The sequence below is a fragment of the Talpa europaea genome (genome assembly GCF_964194135.1).
Source record: "Talpa europaea genome assembly, chromosome: 4".
NCBI classification, from domain to species: Eukaryota; Metazoa; Chordata; class Mammalia; order Eulipotyphla; family Talpidae; genus Talpa; species Talpa europaea.
The window spans coordinates 90,145,159-90,169,639 of record NC_140070.1 but is presented as its reverse complement, the minus strand read 5'-3'; the positions used below and the strand labels follow the sequence as shown (position 1 = coordinate 90,169,639).

The 24,481-nt window shown below is 36.5% G+C and overlaps 1 protein-coding gene across 6 annotated transcripts in view; it reads left to right on the top strand.

Moving 5' to 3' along the window:
• The window catches only part of CBLB (Cbl proto-oncogene B), a gene marked incomplete at both ends in the record, with an annotated part of 185,156 nt that extends 161,030 nt beyond the window's left edge, over window positions 1–24,126 (top strand). For 2 of the 6 annotated variants that reach the window (XM_084231637.1, XM_084231634.1), the window contains 7 exons: window positions 149–243; window positions 4,136–4,279; window positions 7,557–7,654; window positions 7,762–7,893; window positions 10,192–10,332; window positions 17,957–18,076; window positions 23,867–24,126. In XM_084231637.1, coding sequence (XP_084087763.1) covers window positions 149–243; window positions 4,136–4,279; window positions 7,557–7,654; window positions 7,762–7,893; window positions 10,192–10,332; window positions 17,957–18,076; window positions 23,867–24,126 — 990 coding nt within the window. The remainder of the gene's footprint in view (window positions 1–148; window positions 244–4,135; window positions 4,280–7,556; window positions 7,655–7,761; window positions 7,894–10,191; window positions 10,333–17,956; window positions 18,077–23,866) is intronic. The other 4 variants (XM_084231636.1, XM_084231633.1, XM_084231638.1 and 1 more) reach the window with 3 other exon arrangements.
• Between the last annotated feature and the right edge of the window lie 355 nt (window positions 24,127–24,481).

Below are 24,481 nucleotides of genomic sequence, written 5' to 3'. Positions count from 1 at the left end.
CTAAAGATTTCCTGAGTTAAATATATTTCACTTGCTTAAATAAACAAAAACAATATTTTCTCTTTAAAACTATAGATTTTCTGAGTTGCCACTGCTTTAAGGCCCTCCAGAAGTTAAATTCTAAAGTAACTCTTGGATTTCCTTTCAGGTCTTCTCCAATGGTCACCTGGGAAGTGAAGAATATGATGTTCCTCCCCGGCTGTCGCCCCCTCCTCCAGCCACTACCCTTCTCCCTAGCATCAAGTGAGTGTCATTGAATTTGAAGATCAGTTGTCTATAGGTAAAGAAAGATGTGGTAAAAAGTGGCTGAGGTTCTCAGTACAGACAGTACAGGGTAAATAGAAATGCATCAAATAAGTGTGAGCCAGGCAGATTTATAAAATACCAAGTACAAGATTTTTCCTGATTCTTTGCTGATCACCACAGCATATCTTTGAGTTCTCCAATTTCCTCATTTATTTTATTTTTTTTTTAAGATTTATTTATTTTTATACAAGAGCTAGGGTATAGGCCAGAGGTGCGGGAGGGTGAGAGGATTCACCAGAGGCAGAGCAGGGAGCAGAACAGGCAGACAACAGAAACACACTGCTGAGGGGAGCAGCGGGCGCGGCAGGCAAGGTCTGCGGCGCCATGTGGGATTCTCGCCAGCCGTGATCGAACCCGTATTGCAGAGTTTGCAGACAGCTTCACAGCATGGCACTCAACCCCCTGTGCCACCGGGGAGGCCCCTCCAATTTCCTCATTTCTCAAATCCATTCACCGCTAAGTCCTATTAATTGTTCTTTTGAAGTTGTTCATATTCAACTAATAATACCTATTGACATAGCTTCTCCTCATATCTGGACAACTGTAAGAAGCTAGATCTGATTTTATGATAGAATCTCAGAATTCCCATCAATGGGATTTAAAGCTAGAATCACATAGTAGCCCAGATGTCTCATTGAAAAATAGGGACCCAGGGCCTCCCCAGTGGCGCAGCAGTGGAGCGCTGGGTTGCGAAGCTGCCCACAGCCTCTGCAGCTCTGGTTCAATCCCCGGCTGCCGAGCGAGGGTCCCACATGGCGCGCAGACCTCTCCTGCCGCCCACAGCTCCCCTCAGCAGTGTACTTCGGTTCTTCTGCCTGTTCTGCTCCCTGCTCTGGCTCTGGTGAATTCTCTCACCCTCCCTCGCTACTGACTGCACCCAGTGCTTTTATGTAGTATGTATGTATGTATGTATGTATGTATGTATAAATAAATAAATAAAGCTGGAGAAAATTACTAAAAAGAACATATTTAAAAAAAAAAGAAAAAGAAAAAAAGAAAAGTAGGACCTAGGAGCCACTTTGTGACAGTTAAGTGATATGTCTACCAAGGTCAAACCAGGATAAAATCAAATCTCCTAATTCCCATTTTTCCTACTCTCTCTGTTAGATTAGGCTGCCTATCTTTCCTCCAGTGTATTTGGTTCACACAGCTGAATTAATTTAAATTTTGCTTTCCCCAGATCACTTTCTTACTTAAAACCCAGCGATGTGTTTCTTCTCCTGTGCTCTTCTGTTAGCAGTAAGATATATAGACTTTACCCAATTAAACTGTTCAGTAGTTCCAAATGCATACTCTGTAACCTTGTCTTGATTTTATTCTGGCTTGGTGAGGTTTTTCATGCTGTTCTCTCCTATACAACACCTATTCAAAATATTCTAAATATTTTGTTTAGGACAACTTTGTAACTTCTCTAGTTACAATGATAGTAGCAAGACTGATTCCCGTTCATCTTTCTGTAGTTTATTTCTACACATTTAATTATGTACTCTGCTGTGCTGCTTCCTAATTGTAAAGTACCTCTCCACATTAAAAAGATTATAGGTTTGGAGGGTAAAACCTTTTCTTAGATTCTCTGATTTTCTCACAGCAACCTTACTGCTTTTACTTTATAGTGAGTACACTGAGAATACCTGGTTGGTTAATTGACTTGAATTTTAGCTGCTAAGATCCTCATTTCTGATTAAAGCTGCTGCTGCTTTGGTCTTCGGGCTTCTTCACTCCTTCCTTTACTGGTGACTGAACTCATATTATACATATGAACACCAAACCATGATAAGCTAGATCCCATCCCCCCAGATATTTACAGTATACTTTAGAAAAAAGCTCACATTAAATCACTAGAGAATATTGTGACTAAAGTGTACAATTCTAACTTGGAGGAGAGTGTGTTACAGACTTTGTAAGTCAAGGATATTTCATAGAATGGAAATTTCTTGAATCCTGACAGTGGGATCAATAGAAAAAGGGAATATTTGAGAAAAACCAAGAGTGTTCAATTTGACATCACTCAGTCCATCATGGGAAAGTAAGCTAGTCTGGCCATTCTCCAGTGGCAACTTTACTTGGAACTGCTAGGTATATAATAGACATTGACGTTGCAGTATGCATTGTCTGTCTAGTAGACTCTAAATCAGTACGAACATATGATAGTCTTGCCCCAAATAAACTATATATGCAGTAAAATTTCTAAGCTCAATTCTAGGCTGTATTGATATTTATAAGAATATGTAGAAAAGTTAAGTTTGACACCCCTCCTTTGGTGCCCAGCATATCACCATTTGCAGTTCATATACTTAATTAACTGCCTTCATGTATATCTTTCATGGTTCAGCCATAACAGGTATAATTCTTGGGTTATTAATAATATTAGCTTGTGTTCTAGGCAGTGACAGTGGACTTCCTGTCACCACATCACTGCACATACATCTCATAAACTGTCACTTGAATTCCAGGATCATTCAGAAAACAAGAATTCAAAAATCGGTTTTGAAAAAGTCTTCATAGATGGATGAAATTTTAGAGAAGTCTTAGGAAAGACTTTTTTTCATCTGAAGTTTCTAGATTGAGAGATACCGTTAAAGTTGAAAACCTTCTTGCAGTGAGCACAAAGAAAAGCCCTTAATGTTCTCACAAATTATAAACGATCTTTAGCTTGATGGCTCATGTACCAAAGACCTCTTGCTCCCTCTACAGAAGGTGCTTCAAAATTGCAGTCAAAACATTTTTCATGAGGTTTATCATGATTCACAAAAAGTTTTAAATCTATATTTCTAATGTCTTACAAACCCATTGGGCAGGTTTGTGCACTTCACTTTGGCATTTTCCACTGGCATCAGCAAGAGTTAGATAAAAGTTCAGTAGTGTCAACTTGAAAGAGAGTAGGTTTTTGTTTGTTTCTTTGGATTTTTTTTTTTTTTACTCTAATGTATAAGTAAAATGCTTGAAAATTTAGGTGATTGGTTTTACTCATTTTCTTGCATTTTTATTATGCCATGAAATTTAAGCCATAAAAATAATGTGCTCTAATTTAAAGACTTTATAAATTCTCCTATTTACTTTCAACAGTTTTAGTCCTTTTTAGTTTATGCTTGTTAGGGGAAAAAAATAGCAATCTGAATGGCAACTTCACAGGAGAAAGAACTGTTCCATTTAATTAAACTGGATGTATTTTCAACTATAATAGTCACAAGAGAGAAAATATTCAACCTTTCTGTAAAAACTTCATTAATATGTAAAACTGCCATGCACACATATTTATCATTTTATTTTTTTTTTTTTTATAAATTTTATTGTTATATTCCCCATACAATTGCAGCCCCCCATTCTGACCCCAATCCCTCCGCTCCCGCCCCCCCCCCAAAAGTGTCTCTGGTTCATAGTTTTTTGTTGATTTTGATTTTCACTTTCTTATAGTTATTCATTTTCCTGGTCCCTTATTTAAGTTTTCTAGATCATATTTATCATTTTAATTCACCCATTTAAGTTATATTGGAACAAAATGTTAATATTTTAATAACTTGGATTTGAATGCTTTTCTGCATTTTCTGTTACAACTGAAGACAATTTTGTTTTATTTGACAGAGTACTGGTTTCTCTTACTGTGCCATTTAAAATAATATGTATGAAAATTTTTATTCCATCAGTAGTTTCAACAAAAGTTTGAAAATCCTTTTTGTTTGTGTTTTGTATAAGAACGGTTCTTCTAAATTGAAAATGAATACACATGGTAAACTAGCTGCTTTGATTTGAATATGTCACAGGGGACTTGCCTATTCTATGTTAAAACTAGATTGGACTTTTTTTTTTCTCCCCCCACCCCTGCTGGTAGGTGTACTGGTCCATTAGCAAATCCCCTTTCCGAGAAAACAAGAGACCCACTAGAGGAAGACGATGAATACAAGATCCCTTCATCCCATCCTGTTTCCTTGAACTCACAGCCATCTCATTGTCATAATGTAAAGCCTCCTCTTAGGTAAGAACTTGGGTGGCTGTTTAGCACATCACATTTGCATAAGCATAACCGTTCATGCTGTTTGTTTTTAAGCAATTGAATCACATGTAATTCTTATTTCTTTCTGAAAGCCTATTCTTCCAGTACACTATTTTCTGCATTACTCTTCAAAGAAAACTAAGAGGCAAATTTCCCATTAATCAGTAAGTCATTTTACTTAGTTGACTAGTAAGTCTTATTGGAACATTTTGTTGACCCTTCCCTCCCAAAAACAAATTATTCATTAATAAAACTTTGCTATAGGTTACACATGATGGTGATTAATGCATTTTCTTTTCTTTTTTCTTTCAAAATTAACATAGACATAACATAACATTTACAAAAGATAGCCTAGGCAAAATACATGGTGCATATGTTTTCCCACAATTGTTGATAACAACTAGAGACTGACACAGTCTCACTTCATTTTCCAAACTGGTAAGAAAGAATACAGCAGAATCCAGTATTGCCATGGAGCACAAAAAAACAAATAACCAAATATAAATAGGCTTGCCACAGATTAATGCATTTTCAATGTTATTTTATCTGTTCTAAGCATATATGAAAAATGTTAGTGCTTAGAAACTAATGTATTATGACAACTTCCCTTTGATTTTTTTCTTCATGACCTACAGACTAGACTAATTTATATTCATCCCCCTTCTTGACATCAGTGTAGTTTTATTGGATCTTGGGGTGGGGGGGAATCTGAAATTGTTTACCAGAACTGCTTTTTATCAAGCATGATTTTACTTTTTCTTGGATCAAATAAGAATGTGAACAGCAGTGTTTTTTTTCTTGTCAATTGTTTAATTCTCGCTCAAACTGGGACATCCTTGGTCTTTAAGCATCAGCCTTATTGAGGGATATCACAGTTATTAAAAGTGGGTGGTATGTATTGAAATATTAATCTCTAAGTAGGATGCAGCTGCATTTATATAATTGAATTAGTAAACTGTAATGATATTTTTTCTTTTTAATCAACTTCAGAACCTTCTGAGCTCCAGCTCCTTTGTACCACATCCCTGAAGCTATGCTAGACACACAGAATAGGGCTCTCCTATTCGCCAGCAGTTGCTGGTGGCCCAGCCTTCTGCCTCCCGGTACTCTAGATTGACTGACAGATAGGAGAACCTTTGACACTTCAATTATCTATATCATCTTTATTGAGTGTGCCATTTCCTTTTTGAGGTCAAGTCAATCAATTGAAAGCATTTTATGAGGGGAATGTTTCCTTCTTTTAGATGAAAACTCTAAAAAAAAAAAAAAAAATCTAATGCCTGTCTAAGACTGAGGTAGAAAATGCAATGCAGGGGTAAGGGAAGCCAGTTTCACTTTAACTAGGTATCTGTCTTCATGAGTGATCCTGGTTAGAATTACCAACCCTCTGCAGAATTAACCACAATTATTAACACGCTGCGGTCTAAGCCTTTGTGTTTTAAAGAACCAAAGCATTTCTTGCTAATTGCTGGTGTTTAAGACATTTGTTGATAAAATAGTATCATTAAGAAGACAAATAATTAAAAAAAGACAAATAAGTGAGGGCGGTTTGTTATATCAGAACCACCAAGTGTCTCCTCCCCTATTAGCAAGAGAAAATTTGTTCCTTTATATCAAATACAGATTGTTAGAACTTTCAGTTCCTTTGGCTCCTAAAAATATGTCGTAATTTTTTAAAAATGAAATAAAATGAGCTTGTCTCTTTGAGATGATTTTTTTTTTCTGCTGAGCAGTGAGGGATATAATTTTAATATTTTAAATTTTGTCACATCATATTAGATGAAATTTTTTGGTGGCAGGCCTCTCAAGTCCTGAAAATAAATTTGAATTATACCCACCATTCCATTTTTCTGCTGTTACAGAAAAGTAATTAATGTTGATAATCACTTATTTTAATTGGAGTGAATTTTTTATCTTACTTGTTCATGAAAGCTGTTAAAATACCTCATGTTTTCTACAAAGCATTCTTAAAGGTTAAAGACTGCCTTTCACCTCTGTTCCCTATCCCTTTGGAACATCAGGACAAATTGTCAATATGTGGAAAAAGTTGAACAGTAGATGAATAATTCAACTCCGTTTCAGTAAAAGTCCATCATCCTTATGAAAATTCAATACTTTTAAATGAACCATCTCTGGCCCTTTAAAGAGAAGTAGCCACCAGAGAGAACAGAAATGTACTTCAGATGAAGCACTCTAGATCTATTCAAATAACCTTCATTATGTATACCTTTACTTTGCCCCAAGAATTCCTAGTAAATCAGAGAAACTTAAAATACAAACTCTGCTTTCTATAGCTTTTTTTAAAAAAATAGTTTATTCTTTGCATTTCAGAAGATTAGGGTTCTCTCCATCCGGTATTTGCACCCATTTCACCCATAGTCCACCACCATAATCCATTGTGTTCCCTTCCGTCTTTGTTGCTACCCCTCTCCCCTTCTCCATACTTCTGTTGTTTTCAGGGTTAGCTTTTAAGGTTGTCTTTGATTCTTAATTTGGTTTCTCTATATTCCCCTTACTAGGAGAATAACATGGTAAGCAGAGTTCGTAGCTGTGCAGCAGCTGTATACTTGCTGAAAACAAAACATGCTTCTTATCTCTCTTTGCTGCTACTTTCCCAAACCCCAATTTTATCTATTGTGTACTTGCAGTATGATTCAGAAGTATTAATAACCAAACAACAAAAACATATTTTTTGTTTTTTTAAATTTTAATTTTATTTTTATATTCCCCATACAATTGCAACCCCCTTATTTTGACCCCAATCCCTCCTTTCCCCGCCCCCCACCCCCCATAGAGTATCTCTGGTTCATAGTTGTTGATTTTGATTTTTACTTTCTTACAGTTATTCTTTTTCCTGGTCTCTTATTTAAGCTTTTTAGATTCCTGCTATGAGTGAGACCATCCGGTATTTTAACAAAAATATATTTGCCTTGGTACCTTTTTCCTTCAAAAATTTGACAAGGTAATACCATGCTCTCAAAATGATGTATTAATTTCACGTAGGTCTAGATAATCCAACAATTTCTGTGGTTTGGCTTCACTTTTAAAAAGGGGCTATTTGTCTTTTGCAGGATATTTACTTCTTTTAAAAGGACATATCAGAGTCTGTAGAAATTACTTGTACTTTTTCTAGAAAAGAGGAAATACATTTTCAAACTTTGTTATATAAGCAGGCTGGTTAGTTGCCATCATCAACCCAAATGATGTTTAAATGGAAATCTTTATCCTTATAATTTTTGTCCTTTGATCTCTGCTTTAGGTCTTGTGATAACGGTCATTGTATATTGAATGGAACACACAGTACCTCTTCAGAGATGAAGAAATCAAACATCCCTGATTTAGGCATATACTTAAAGGGTATGTATAAAAAATTCTTTGTGCTATCTTAATGGTCAGAATTTAAAGGCAAAGTTCTGTGCCAATGTTGAACTGAAAATACATTAAGATTTTGTGTTATCCTCTAGGAGATGTTTTTGAGTCAGCCTCTGATCCAGTGCCATTACCACCTGCCAGGCCTCCAAGCCGGGACAACCCAAAGCATGGTTCTGCACTCAACAGGACGCCCTCTGATTATGATCTTCTCATCCCTCCATTAGGTTGAAATCTTTTAAAAAAATTTTTCAAAACCCTCACCCTGACACTTCTCTCAATTAATATCTGAATTAGCAGATTTCAGAGTTCAGTGCAGACTCACTGGGTCATATATTTGCCTGAATTAGAACGGATTCCCCCCGGTGACAGTGGCATTCCTTTTCACATTTATTGGTAGATGTCAGCAGTGATGTAAATAGCTGGTAGTCAGTCAGGGTTTTAGCAAGTTAGTTCTGTGTACTAAAAGCCGTTCCAAAAACTTAGAGCATGGTTCATTGCCCCAGATGTTGTATTCCAGTAGACTTGAACTGTGTACTTATTCTTTAGCATAAAATGACCCACTTTTACTCAGCTAATTACGTAAAAATACGTATTTTATTGTAGTGAGACGAGAATATTATCTTAATTGTTGTAACTATAACACATGAAAAATGTGCTTTGTTTCAAAGTTTAGTGTGAAACAGTACATTAATAAGTGTTTATGCAGGGGTGAAGGTACACATTGGTGGGCACGGGTGTTAGTTAGCAGGTGCTGGGGTCAAGTTTATTTCATTAATTCTAGGTAGGCAGGTTCTCACCCTATTTTTTGAAGAAAACATTTAGAACATCTACACAAATTAAGATTTCACAATAACAATTCACCATAACAAAATAATGTACAATGGTTTTTACTCTGATCTGAATTGGTTATTAGGCTACCAGAAATACAAAATGACCTATTTTCTCCAAACACCACTGACTAGCATTTCCAGTCATATAATTAGGCTGTCTTTTTTTTACTCCTGTTCTCGGAGCTGGGTGCTGTATCCTCATGTACATAATTTATAAGGGCCTCCTAACTTCTTACTAAGTCTTTTTCTCTCTTCTTCCTGTACACTGCTGAGTTTTGACCAGTAACCCAAGTGTTATGATTTAAATTAGCATTATCCAATAGCACTTCATGTGATGCTGTAAAGGATTTCTATAATCACATGTGGCTAGTGTGATTCAAATTGAATTTTAATCTTAACTGTATGTGGATGGTAAGTAGTATACTGGACAGTGAGGACAAACGTTCCAATCTGTCTTTTTAACATGACCTTCCTCTAGCTTGTCCTTTACATCTCATGCTTTGCTTTGACCATTTATACCACCTAGAAGACACCATCATGAATTTGGTGAATAAATGGTTTCAAGCCCCTGATATCCCTGACCTCTGACCTTCCTGTTCTTGGTAACTGTATTTCTTTTCCCTCTTATAGTGCATAGCTCCTCCTGATACCTATGGGACATTCACCTATAAATCATACCTATTTTTTCCTTACATCTCCTGGTGAAAACTAAGTTCCTTGCTTCAGGACCTCATGATTTTGATCATCACATTACCCACATGGTGCCTGACATTTAGGGGCTTCAAAAAGATTTGAATAAATATGATAATGTAGCATATAGCTAAAAGTTAGAATGAGAGCAGCATTTGTCTATACCTTCAAATATTTTAAATTAGAAATTCATGATTGTTAGAGAAAGAGTTTGCAAGGCAAGCTGAATGAATGGTAAAATAATTTTTCTTTAAATAGAACTTTATGTTTAATTCAATATATTTAAATACATGTGAATTTTGATTACAGGAACATAGGTATTCATCCCATTTTATTCACAAAGTATTTGAAATAGCTTACAAAAATACGTTGCAATTCTAATTTTAAAGCATCAAGGTAAGGGAAAACATGAGTAAAATAGCATGACACGGGGAAAAGTAGACATAATAGCATCCTGCACTATTCTATAGCTGCTAGGGAGTATGCAAATGTAAGTGACTAGCTATGGGGACCACAAAAGGAAGTTCTATATTTAACTCTTCCTCTTTAGAGATATATGATAAGTGAAATATACATATTTGTAAACTATTCTGTGACATTAAATATTTTGTGCATGTGATTTTCTAATTACAGGCCGTGAGCACGTACAAAAAAAATTGGTTTTGATCGTGTGACCTTATTTTTAGTTCACATTTTCCATGTCTCAATATTATAAAAGTTACAAGTGAATAATAAGCTGTCTTCATAACCTGCAATAATCTTTTTTTAATAGTACTAGGAAACAGAAAAATGTTTACACATGCATGTGTGTTTGTTTTACTCCAAACACTCCCATAAAATTAGTAACTCCTGTCATCAAAGGCAGTGAGCTGCTGGATGAACCCCGCGGCTGAAGTTCTTTTTAAGCAATGAAAGAAATCAGTCATTACTTTTGCTTGGTACCTGATGCTGTGTTCTAATTTATGATGAATGCTGTTGATCCAGACCTTTCTTTAAATGCAGGTGAAGATGCTTTCGATGCCCTTCCACCTTCCCTCCCACCTCCTCCCCCTCCTGCAAGGCACAGTCTCATTGAGCATTCAAAACCTCCTGGCTCCAGCAGCCGACCATCCTCAGGACAGGACCTCTTCCTTCTTCCTTCAGGTAGGAGGAAAAACTGGAAAACTTTTCACTTAAAACCTTACTGTCAAACATGTAATTCATTTGTTTCTAGTTCCCAAGTAGAAAAATCCTTGGAGGGGAGAGGGAAAATAGCAGTTGGTGAGTAGGTTTGTTAATCAGCTGGTTTTGTGCTGATAAGATGACAGAGGCAATATGGAATCATAGAATTTAGAAATGGTGCCATAAAAATAAATCATCCAGTACAAATAACACCCCCACCTTACAGAGGCATTCCTGAGAAGCCTCAGTGATTGGACAGACTTGAGACTATCTATACTGTTTTTAAGCTTTACTAGAAATGCCAACATTCAGTTACATTGAATCTGCTGATACTGGGTATTCTAATCTGTCCTGTCAGTGATACCAGCATGATCTAAAATATTTGTCTCCTTGAATTGTTTTGGTTAAAAATAGGGGAAAGATACCTTTCCCCTAACAATTTCTTTACCTTCTGTATGAGATAATTATGTAAAGCCTTTCAGGTGTGCTCAGTGAAATCAGGAATTTCAACCATTATCTTTTACACCTTTAGCATTCTTTTTTCTCACTTGGATGGTGGACATATACCCTGTAGTATACAGCTTGATTTTCTGAAAGTAGTTCCTGTCCAAAAAACACATGATTTATAGCAACCCTGGATAACAACTATACATAGGTTTTAGGTGGGCAGCCTCAGGGTTCAAAATCCGTATGTCATTTAGAACAGCCATATTACTCTACATTATGATCTCACAGGGAAGTCTAGTTCCATACAGCACAAAAAAATGACCTCTAGTAACTGTTTTACTTCCCCCTAAGCCACTTTGGCCCTGGTCACTACCATTCTGTTGTCAGAACTAAGGGCTTGTTTTCATTTTTGCTTATTCCTTTTGCTTTCTTTATCTTCCACCTGCACTGTTTGTCTTTCTCATTTACTTCATTTGCATAATACCCTCTAGGCCCATCCATGTTGCACAGGGCAAGCTTTTTCTCTCTTCCCTTGAAGTCTCACTACTCTTTAGGGGTGTGCGTAGATTATTTCGTTTTCTGTGTATGACGCTGTTTGGATTGATAGCTGCTTGCATGTGAACACCTGCTGAAACTTTACATTTTTGCTTCCGCCATTTGATAATTTTAATGTCTTTTTACATCTTTACCGTATAAATATATAAATTCTTATGGCTTTAGTTAATATTACAACTTTATTCTTTGCACCTTTTTTCACTGGTGATCTGTTTTACTATATGTTCATTAGCTAATTAGCAATACCACTGATGCTTGAACAATGCAGAGGTTAGTGGCATGATCAGCCCGGTATAGTCAAAAAATGGGTATATAACTTTTGATTCCCCCAAAATTTAACTGCAATCATTCCTTAGTCTTGGTTTCAGCACCACACCCCTGCCCCCACAAATGCCACAAGCCTTGTGTATCATCTTGGGTTCCACATCCAAGGAGGAATTCCAACCAACCGAAGGCTGGTTGAATTTGTGAATGTAAAACTTAAGTATAGAAAAAAAATTCAAACCCATTTGTTCAAAAGGCAACTGTCTTTCTTTTAAAAGAAGCCCCTTTAACATCTTTAGCATCTGTGGGGATCGAAAGTTATACACCACTTTTTTGAATACACTGGGTTGATTCTGCTGCTAACCCCTGCATTGTTCAAGGGTCAATGGTAATGCTAATTAGAATCAACAGCTCTAGCTAGGTATATTTATAGGTGATCAATTCTTCCAGCTTTTGCTTTTCTGAGAAACTCTTAATCCTTAAATTTCAAAAGTTAACCTCCCAGTTACAAAATTCTTTAGTTTTTTTTTTTTTGTTTTTTTTTTTTCCCATTTAGCACTGGAGTGTGTCTTGCCACTCTCCTCTTGTCTCTAAATTTAGTTTCTTTTGCAAGTTTATGGACAGCTTTATGGCTTGCCCTTGTATAGGACATGCTGTTTTTCTTGTTGCCTTAAGATCCTCTCTTTAACGTTAACCATTTTTATTTTAATGCATCTTGGCTGGATCTCTCTGGACTTCCTTACCTGGATATAGGTTTCCTTTTCCAGACTGGTGCAGTTTTCAGCTATTTCCTCAAATAAATTTTCTGTCCATTTCTCTTTCTTCTGGGACCCCTATAATGCAAATATTATTCCTCATGATGTCCCAGAAATCTGTTAAAAAATCTTCATTTTAAATTTTTTTTTCACATTTTGTTGCTTTGTCATCCAGATCATTTATATGACCCTCTGCTACATTCAGTCTACTGTTAGACCCCCTCTATTATATTTTTCAGTTTTATTCTTCAGTTTTACTTCAGCTTGAAACTTTAGATGTTTGTTGACTTTCTCACTGCATTAGTATTTTTTTTGCCCTTTTGATCAACTTCCTAATCATTGCTTTAAACTCTTTATCAGGATAGTTTGCTTATGATTTTGTCTGGCTCTTTCTTTGGGATCAATGTTCTGCCTGATTCTATGTTTGCCTCTGTTAGGCAACTCTGCTACCTCTCCTGGTCTTGTGCAGGTGATGTCCCCTGTGGCTGCCCAAGCAAGGCACTTAAGATGCCTTCCTTGAGTGGACTACATCCACTTGCAAAGTCTGGTGCTTGGGGCTGCTGGCCTATAGCTCAGTCATTTATGATGGGCTCAGCAGAGGGGCATGACTTTGGTACACTGAGTAAGAAGGGCTTTTGGGCTCAGCCCAGCCTCAACATGCTGCTGTTCAAAGGAGAGAGAGCTTCTGCCCCTTGGTTAGCTTCCCAAGGCTAACTTCTAGATAATTTTTTGTCCATTATTTGTATAAAGTACCTATCACCTTTTATAGATGTAGCTTTAAGCCCCTTTAAGTTAAAACTCAGTGTACTGCTTTTAAAATTAGTATGAAACCTCCTAAGCTTGACTTACTTCACAGTAGGTTTTACATGTTTTGATTTTGCTAGGTTGTCAGGGAGCATGGCAGCAGTATCCTTAACTTCTGGCTTGAGGCTGCCTTGGGGCCAGAGCCATGTGGTTAGAACTTATTTTCTCTCTCTTGACCTCCTTTTATACATGGGGGCATTCTCAATAATGTTGGCATCCTTCGATAATAAATACCATTCATTTCTAGTCTGTTGCCAGATACTTTGATATAATTTTATTTAGGTTTTAAATCATGTATATTATTTCTTAGAAGAAATATTTTAATTCTTACATAATGTCAGATTATAATGTAAAGGTTTCTTTTGGCAAAGTAATATTTACATTTTGCTATCTGAAAAAGTGTAATAGGGTGAAGAAGTGGTGCTGTGAATCTTCTCTAAGACTTGATCCTCATGAAAGAATACTATAGAATATTATGTAGTGTACTATAAATTACATAAAAGGTAAACAAAGGTGACTGGTAAACTTAAACAGCTTATAAAAGCATTTCACTACTGTTCTTTTCACTGTTCAATAGGTAAACTTTTAGTCCATTTTAATGATAAATCTGAGGTAATGGTAATTATTTCCTTAAGGAAACCAAAAGACAAAGGATGAATGTCTAAGAGACTGTATTTTCTCTTGATGTTGTATTAAATACCTAATCAAACCTACCTCCTTATCAAAGGATGCAGGTCCCGTACACTTGAGTCTAGTCTGCCTTTCCAGCATTAGGCCTGAATGACTTCTTGGTAGTAGTGATTTCCAAAGAGCAGGGTCCTGAGTTTCTGCAAAGGAGCCACAGGATTCCTGTAGGATGAAGGAGGGAAAGGAAAACAAGGGTGCCGAGTCTGATGCTACTTTTTTGTCTGTTTTCTATTTTAGTACTTCACACAAGATTTCTTTTGGCAAAATAGTAATGCCCACTGCTTTACATGAGCCATGTGTTCAGGACAGGCCAGTCATAGCTTAACAAAACCTAAAGAATTCTCGAAAACACCTCACACTTTCACCAAACCTAGAACTGCTGAGAGCATATATGTACTTTTGTCCAGATTACAAAAAGCCCTTCCTTTGTGCTGGCTTTGAAATAGCAGCCCTCCCTCCACTTTGTACCAGGGCCAGTGCTGAATGAAGCAAGCCAAAGCTGTATTTAAGTCTGCTCATTCTCATAATGGCGTGTCTTTGTGCAGTGCACAAAACCCAGTGTATTTGGCAGCCCTCACTGCACCTTTCTTTCACTCTGTCTCTAACCTAGACACTCTTTTGAAGTCCTTATCCAATCTTAAAATAACAACTGAACTCTAAAAGTTAGCAAATTGATGTTAGAGATAAATTAAAGTTTCCACTTGCATCCTAAAATGCAATCACATAACTACGAAGGAAACCCAGGTCATTAGCAACAGTTATAAGTATTTACGCAGTTTTGTTGACCATGATGTTTATGAAACACTATCATGATTGGAAATGGGGCAGCTCACGTTTTTTGAGGGTTGCATTTTAACAGAGATCTAGTAAGAAATAGGGGGAAGAGACTTTGTAGTCCTGTGTTGCGGTTGTTGGGCTAGAGCATTGGCTCTCCTGCACCTGGGGACTTGGTGAAAATGCAGATTCTAAATTTGAGGAAACACAGAGCCAGGGTATTCCTAAAAGAGCTCAGGCAGCATGGTAAAGGGAGGTCAGTCCACACCACATAAACTATATGGATTAAGGGAGTTGAGGGTGTTTAATGGAGAGAAGACCTTGAAAAGATTGAAGTTGTTTTCAATTCAATTTCTTCCATGTCTTTCTCTTCAAAAGGTAGAAGACGGCATGAGAGGAATTAGTGAGAGTTTCATTTATCACAAGCTTAGTAAATTATTCTTGCATGTCAATCTAGGCCTAGAGCCTACGTAGTGGAGACTTTATGAATGTGAGTCAAATAGTGAGCAGCAGAGGAGGAGGAATTTTGTTTTATGTAAATTGCTTTTCAAACCCATTCTGGCATTTAGATCCTATGTAGATATTCTTTTAAAATATGGGAGATAAATCTTCTGGATTTTTGGACAGTCCCAGAAGAAACATGTCGCTGGTTTCACTGAGCAGTTTTGTCTATCTGTATTGAGTAAAAATTTGTGTTTTAGTTAGTGGAAAAATTCCATAATGCCTCTTCCCCCAAATACCCATTTAATAGGTTTCCGTATTACACAGCATTATCTTGATTGATGCATATATTTCCCCCCTTTATACTTAGCAAATATTTTCCTCCCATTTTTTTTAATCTCTAAAATATTAAATTTTCAATGTTCTACCATACTATAAATCACAAGCAGCCGTGCTTTTTAAGAATAGATTAATCCCATCATGTTTTTTCATTTACTTCTCAAACATTTATTACTATACAAATGTCTGTATTTTCAATTTGTATGTTTTAATCCTAAGTGAGGCTATAAAATTTTACTTTAATTAGTTTTTGAAGAATTTTTTTAACTTTATTGCTTTTCAAATTTTTCTTATCAGGGAGACAGTTGGTAATTTTGTACTCTCTGTGGTAATTGTGTTTTATATATCTCTTTCCATGGGAGCATTAATGCTTCCAGAGGTATAGCTTGCTACAGAAGCTGTGTTTACCCTATTCCTGAGCAATAGCTTCAGATTTACACTTAACACAGAATATGGTAGACATTCAGAATTGAACTATAAATATTTTTCTTGTGTGTGTTAATATTTTTAATCTACTTAGTAACTTTTTGAGAGAACTTGTCTAATGGAACAATATATCATACAATTATAGACTGTTTATGCCTGAATTATATCCAGAATTTAATGTTTAGCCTTAGATTATTAGAAATATGTGACAAATCTATAAATTGCCCCTAGGGAAATCAAAAGACAATCTTCTAACCATTAATTTATGACATTTAGAATGCAGAAAAACTAAAAGCAATTGGAGTATCTACATCTTTGAGAAATGTCTAACATTTTTTTACATAGTATTTATCTTCTTGTTCCTTCCTAAAATGTTTCCTGAATCACTGAAAGCTCAAAACTTAAGACTCATTAAATTCGAGCAAGTTAAGTAGTCTTGCTTAGGTCAAGAAATCTTCATCAAAGCTAGGGACAATTAGTGTACTCAAGTAGGGGGGGAAGAATCACTAGTAATTTCAACCCTTGCCTCCCGCCATCTGATCAAAAATTAGTAGAAATATTCCATGGTGTATATGTACCACATCTTCTTGATCCAGTCATCTATTTTTGGGCATTTGGGTTGTTTCCAAAGCTTAGCTATTGTAAACTGTGCTGCTATAAACACAGGGGTGCAGGTGCTCTTTGGAGTTGATGTTTCTGCGTCCTTTGGGTAAATACCTAGGAGTGGAATTGCTGGATCATATGGAAGCTCTATGTTTAGTAGGTCAGGAAATCTCCACACAGCTCTCCATAGTGGTTGGACCAGTTTGCACTCCCACCAACAGTGCAGGAGAGTTCCTTTTTCTCCACATCCTCACCAACATTTGTTGTTGCTAGTTTTTTTAATATAAAGATAAACACATGCAATTTGCAGCAACATGGATGGCGCTGGAAGGGATCATGCTCAGCGAAATAAGCCAGAAAAAAAAGAAAAATACCAGATGGTCTCACTCATAGAAGGAATCTAGAAAACTTAAATAAGGGACCAGGAAAATGAATAACTATAAGAAAGTGAAAATCAAAATCAACAAAAAACTATGAACCAGAGACACTCTATGGGGGGTGAGGAGGAGGGGAGGGATTGGGGTCAAAATAAGGGGGTTGCAATTGTATGGGGAATATAAAAATAAAATGTGAAAAAAAAATTAGAAATAGGCATGTATTTCTTTTAAACAATCAAATTGTGTATTCCTAAAGTCAAATGGAAGTTAAAATAAAGACATATAATCAGATCTCCCTTAATATTTCCAGTTTTAGTCTATGCTAGCCATTCAGATTTCACTGATTTTGAATACATGAAGTATCTGAACCTGTCAGGATTTATTTTTGGTAACTATTACATGCAGTCTGTTTTCCAAGGAGTTTACTTAGTACCATGTATTAGGAGATTCAAAGATGATGATTTTAAGGTAAGATCCCCATCCTCAAAAGAGTGGTTCCTTGAGAGATACTGGTAGAAATAAAATAATATGATAAAGGATGAAATGGGGTTAGTGGCTAAATAAGTTATCGGTCAACCTAAGATAGAGGAGTAATGTGCAGCCATTCAAAAAAAGATCAGTTAGGTTTATGATCCTAATGACTTGAGTACCGCTGACAGTCATTCTCTGCCTTTAGTTCCAGTTAATATTGTAAGAAAATAAATCATTTTACTCTGTATTCAAAACTTAATTATAGCACCTTATTTGCACAGATTTCACACACATGAATTCCTTTAGTCCTCACAAACCCCAAATGTCAGATTCATTTTACAGATTGTCTACTGCTTAGAGAGATTGACTTGATAACTATTACAGGAATAATTCAAAGGTTTTTTTTTTTTTCTTTTACAACAATTTCTGTTCATTGTACAGGGCAGATTAGTACATAAAATTAGTTTTCATCAACAATTTTGCAATTAAATTAGAGATCTGAAAAATTTATAAAATAGTAGTGTATATTACTTAAAGAGTAAATCAGAAGAGCATATTTGAGCAAGGGATGAATAAATTAGAAATGGTTCATAAGTCATGAAATTATTTTTCTAATTTTTGAAAGATGTGATCTTTACAGAGAAATTTTTCTTTATTTTTAAGATCCCTTTTTTGATCCAGCAAGTGGCCAAGTTCCTTTGCCTCCTGCCAGGAGATTACCAGGTGAAAATGTCAAATCCAACAGAACATCACAGGACTATGATCAGCTTCCTTCATCTTCAGGTGAGTGACTAATCATGGTAATTATACTTTGCATTTTGCTTATAAAGTTGGTAGTGAGAGGAATACCGGTTTTAATATTACCTTTCATTAGTCAGTAAAGGATACTAAATGTAGGGGGGAGAGGAAAAAATATTCATTCTCTTTTGTTTTGCCTAATTAGCTATGAGAAGTGGGAGAAATCTTTTTAGAATATTTTCACCAAACTATTAATTTCCATAATTTATTTAGTGCTACCAGGAGTGGTCCACTATCAGCCAGTAAGTGAGGAGTGTACTGATTTAGTCACTGCAAGTCATATTCACCAGTAATGAACTTCTGCTTTCTCCAGAGGCCTTCCTGGCCACCATATCTTACATAACTCACCATTGCTAGTCTTTCTGGACCTGAGTGATCAAATAGGCCTGATTATTACAGCAGGTCTCAGGTGGCTGTAACATCAAATATTTCAAACTTCTCCCTGAACTCTTTACAAAAAAAAGTCAAATCACAGACATAAGGTACTTTTTTCTAGCATGATCTCGTTCACAAGGATGCCAGGCTGTCCACTAGTTTATTTCACACCAGCAAAGGGACTGGATTAGCTCTTCCCACCAGTAACCCAAGACTGGGTGTTGTGTCCCTAGGATTCTAACAGCCCTCATAAATAAAAACTCATTACAATAAGATGAAATTCAATTTCACATATCTTTTCTGTTGAAAAAATATTTTTAAAGAATTCAGAATTACCTTGCTCCTATCCTCTTACCTAAAAAGGTATATATGAATGTATATATGTCTACATATACAGAGGCTTCCAAATATTTTTTATCCCTCTGCCCAAAGTTATATCTTAAAAAATTAAGATGTATCAATTATATTTGATATGCATATGTACTGAAATACATGACTATTACTATGTTATTTCAAATAGACCTGACTATTGACTAGTAGTTTTCACAAAATTTCCAGTTTTTCTCTTGTAAAATATCATGAGTTGCAGTTTGAATACCCTTCAGAAACCCAGGGACTACAACTTACATATAATAACAAAGTCATAATGCAGATGTGTTTGTACTGATAACATGCAACATTACCTCTTGATAAGAGATTTTTCGTATTATGAGGATTTAAAAGGCAATTCAAGGTAAACAATTGAAAATAATGCTAGAATTTCAGAACATAACAAGTTAAATATGTATAGCTAGTAAACGATGTTATTGTCAACAAAATAAGGGAGATCTCCCTTATTAGTTAAAATGAAAATGGACTAATACTCTATATTTATTCTGCATTAAAATCCAGTTGGAAATGAGGCTAATAATCACCAATCCATCCAGAACTTTTTCTCTCATTTCCTTAGAATACAAGAGTCAAGTTTTACCCTAAATCAGTACTTCTCAAATCTTTCTCCCAACAGAGTTAAGTGACAACACAGGGACCAGTTTAGCTAAAAGTAGACAACTGCATGCAGAAAATTGATGCACAGTCTGTTTTATCTCAAATTTATGCTAATTTTAGTATTTATCCCTTGGTATCATTCTTCATTTAAATACTGAAAAAATTTTCCCACATCCTGAGTAAAATTGATGCTCCAGGAGTATGTACTACTCATTGGGTTGTCGGAAAAGTCATGATGCGTTTTTGCTTGAAAAACAAAAAATATGTCATGACTTTTTGGACAACCCAGTATCTCATGGCTCCACATAATCTTGCACTTATTTTGACATTTAGCATTACTCAAAGGGATTCAAAATCCCACAAGCATGGACAGCTTGTGAATACCAGTGAATGTCTGTCCTTCCAATAATTTAAGGATGGTATTTATTCAAGTATAGAAATTCCCAGAGTTGGTGTGTGAAAGGTTCGGCGTGGTAAAGAAAAGGAGAGCCAGGCTAAATTTCTCGAAGGGGGGGGAAATATATTGTGCCCTGCGTGGGATTCACGGACCCAAGGTAGGGAGGGGTTGGTGAAGCCATGCATGTTGCCAGGGGGAGGCAGGCTTTTATAGGGTGAGGAGAGGTCAGGTGGGAAACTGGGTTTGCACGGCAGGAAAAAGTTTGTAGGAAGCAAGAAGATTTGTAGGGCGGGGAGAGGTTCATTGTCTGATTTTTCTAGGCAGGCTTCCTGTGGGCTTTTGCATTCCGGCCTCCCGTATGGACCTTTCAGTAAGATTAATAGTATAACTTTTGAGGTACTATGAGATAGGTTCACCTTCTGTTTCCTAGCTCCATTCCAGGGCCCTGCACTAGAGAAAGTAAATAAAGACTTGGTTTATCTCCTACCTTTAAATACAACTTTTCAGAAAAAAGAGCTTTGAAAAGAGGTATAGAAAGAGGGATTAATTTTCCCCAATGATTTACTCTAATGATCTGACCCTTTTTTAAATACACCTTCCATTGGTACTTCAGATTATAACAGGTCTTGTTTGATAAGAACTGGGGTCCAGGTTAGAGGTGTGGGGTGTGAGAGGATTCACCAGAGGCAGTGGGGAAAAGAACAGGGAGAATTGGGCGAGATAGGAGAGGTCTGCTCTGCCATGTGAGTTAGCTCCCTGGCCAGGGGTGGAACTCATGCTGCAGTGGCTGATGATGGCTTGATAGTGCTGAGACTTTAACCCCTGCACCACCAGGGAGGCCCTCTGGCCTCAGGCTTTCTATAGGATTAGAGGTAACAAGTTCTGTATTTTCTTCTCCTAACACTGCTATTTAGTATGTAATTGCTGTTTAACAGCTGTTATTATAGGTGTACATTCATTACCTTTCTTTTGAATGGTCTCAACACATACACTGAACATTTACATTAATTCTCACACTACTTGACTGAGAAGGAATAAATACCTCTAAAGATGCAGTTACAAATGTATTTTTGGGGAGTGAGATTTATAAAAGTAAATTGTTTAGGTCACTCAAAATCTTAGTGGTTAACCTGAGCTGCACCTGACTAAATCTCAATTCTGTATGATGTTGCTCACCTAGAAATTTGTTACAGATGACAATTACCTGGTGCAGAGCTACATTAGCCAATTAGAACAGTCAAACAAATTAAGATATTCCAAATGAAATTCAGCAATAAATTTATATCTAAAAAGACCAACAGGGCCTCCCCTGGTGGCGCAGCAGCAGTTGAGCGCTGGCCTGCGAAGCTGCCCGCAGCCTCTGCAGCGCCAGTTCGATCCCCGGCCACCAGCGAACGTCCCACATGGCGGGACAGACCTCTCCTGCCATACCCTCTGCTCCCCTCAGCAGTGTATTTTCAGTCTGCCTGTTCTGTCCCCCGCTCTGGCGAATTCTGTCACCCTCCGCGCTTCTGACTATACCCAGTGCTTGTATAAATAAATAAATAAAATCTTTTTAAAGAAAAAGACCAACAGTTGAAAACCAATTCCATTTCATTTCTATCTGTAGTCTCGAATACATGGTACAATTAATCTTCCAAACATTTGTGAGATTCTGCAGTGATGGCAACACTAGGAAAATAGATTGAGTTAAAGCAGTGAAAAGTAGGATTAAATGAGTTGGGAGATAGACGTGTGTATGTATGAATTTTGGGTTTAGAGGGAAAAGTATTGGAAAAATAAATCCTTGATCTGCAAAGGGTATTTTCTTTTTTTAATGAAAATGTCTCAATTCCTTCTAGAGGTTAAATTACTTTTCCTAGTTTTCCAGGATCTAGATATTTTCAATAATCTAGAGTCTTGATTTAATTGGCAAGTGTGTTCGCCTGATAAGTAGTAAATATAACTCAGGCAAACTAAGTTATTTTTCCCAAGCAAAGAATACTTTTCTCTCAAATTACTAGTCTGCAAATTCCCCTTCTCCCCCACTTTTTTTTTTCCTAGTAGTAATTGTAACAGTCCCCCAGATCATATGCATTTCTTGGGCTTTTCCCCTGCTGATAGGTGCCATCTTTTTTAGTGTTAGCTACCAAGTTCCACATCCTAACACTTCATTGCCAGATGTGTCCCTCCTGCCACAGTGTCCTCCTCACTTATCTGGTATTGACAGCTGAGCTTTTCATAATGCTTGACACACGTGACCTCCGTTTTTTGGTGGATAGAAACCAAAAAACAATTATTATACAAATGTAGAAAAATACTAGTAGAATATAAGAAATTTAGGATTTTTTTCCTCTAAAAGCAAATGAGAACACAGAAGATTTCAGTGCATAAGTTCTGTGGTCATTGATTAGGGAAAGCTTGCTAAGAATTTCTAATGGTTTTTGGAAGTAATTAGAAGCAGAGTATACTTCAGTGTGCATCTCTGTGTGACATAATGGAAATGTTTGATAGAAAAACAAACCTGAAATGGAATCTGAAAATGTAAAAAAAAGGTAATTTAGCACGACATAATAATTTGATATGTTTAGTTACAGATGCAAGAAACAGTAGTGCCCAACAAAAATCAGAAGTTAATGTGTGCCCTTATATATGAATACAATTTAATAAGCTTATTAGCTATAAGACTTTTTCAAAGTGCTTATTTTTCTGGAAAAATTATAAATGACTACCCAGTTTAGTATAGAACCAAGTATTTTCACTCTGGAGAATTTTATATTTTGTACATTATGTATATTGATGTGGCTAGATTGAATTTGGTGTTTACCAGTTACCTTCTCCATTCAAAAAAAATTTTCTCTAATTCATCTATTTTTTTCAATCATATATCAGTTAGCTCTATGATTTAGATTCAATCATTATTGAAAATACCAGCTTCCAATATCTCCTGAAGTCTGTGGAAAAGTGCACCAGGCAGCAGAGACTGGAGGATGGAAGTACAAGAGTCACAGGCATTTGGGTTCTAGCACCACTTGATCATTTACTTAATTGTATTCTTAAATTTACCATCGATGCCTATATAAAGTCCACAGGTGTATCTCATATATAGCATTGAATATTTTTAAGTTTTTTTAAAAAAGTACTAAATAGCATGGAGATCCATGACAAAATCACCCCTTCAAGTTACTTTCTTACCTTGGGAATCTGCATGGGATGTAGCCTAGAATTTCCTTTTCTCCTAAAAAGATTACTTTCCACTCATGAGCACCAATGTCAGTTGGTTTCACTTTGAAAAGCTTATTCTCCACTGCTAATTTTGTACTTTTTTTTCTGTTTTGATTTTCTATTTAATTGCCTCAGACCATGTACATTAGAGGTGTGCATCATTGTAAATCAACATCTGTATAAACTCTATTAAGTTCACTGCTAAAAGGGGTTAACTAGGGCGAACGACAGAATTACTTTTCACTTCCTGCACTGTTATCTGGCTGTCTGAGGAAAGCACAGATTTATTTCCATCGAGCCTATTGATAAACAGACTTAAAATACCTATTTTCCCGCACTTTACAGTTTTATTAATTTGAAAAATCAGATAGGAAGAGACTCTTCAAAATTTATTTCTCAGGACAGATAATCTGGTGGGGAGATCCTGCCAGGAACATATCCTGTTTGTAAATAGATTCGCCACTAGTGAAACTCCCAGTCATTTCTCCACCACAGTGTTTCGAGAAAGGTGGGCTGCACTACGAAATGGAAGCCACCCTTGTTCAGGCAGTTGGTTTATTTCCCTCTATGAATCTTATTTCGTATGGCATAAAATTGAGGCTGTATCTGCATTCATTTCTCAAGATTCCAACATATCCTACCTCAGTTTTCAGTATTCAAAATGGGAATATAAGCCTACCCCATAATACGTAAACATAGAAAATCATTTGCAGAGATAATGAAAAATAATGTTCTCATTAGAAATAGTAATGTGATAATGTCATCATTTTTTTCTCATTGTTAAATGTTCTCTTTTTTAAAAATCCACACAGATGGTTCTCAAGCACCAGCCAGACCTCCTAAGCCACGACCCCGCAGGACTGCACCAGAAATTCACCACAGGAAACCCCATGGGCCCGAAGCCGCATTGGAAAACGTCGATGCAAAAATTGCAAAACTCATGGGAGAGGGTTATGCCTTTGAAGAAGTGAAGCGAGCCTTAGAGATAGCCCAGAATAACGTTGAAGTGGCCCGTAGCATCCTCCGAGAATTTGCCTTCCCCCCTCCTGTCTCCCCACGTCTGAATCTATAGCAGCCTGAACTATAAAAAACAAGATGTAAATCGATGAATATTCTAGGAGTGCGGAAAGAAGTGAAATGGAATTCAGGAGAGAAAGTATCTCCTCCTCAACGTGGCATCTGGAGAAGAGAGAGGCTTAGAAGTGCTGCTTCTCAGAAGACAGCTGCTTGCTCAGGAAGTCAGCGGCTGGGCTCTCTTATTTTTGCTAGCCATACTTTTAAATCAGGGTTGAACTGACAAAAATAATTTAAAGACGTTTACTTCCCTTGAACTTTGAATCTGTGAAATGCTTTTCCTTGTTTACAAGTTGGCGAAGTTGCAGTTTTTGTTTTGAGTTTTTTGTGTTTTGTTTTCATCCCTGTACTGT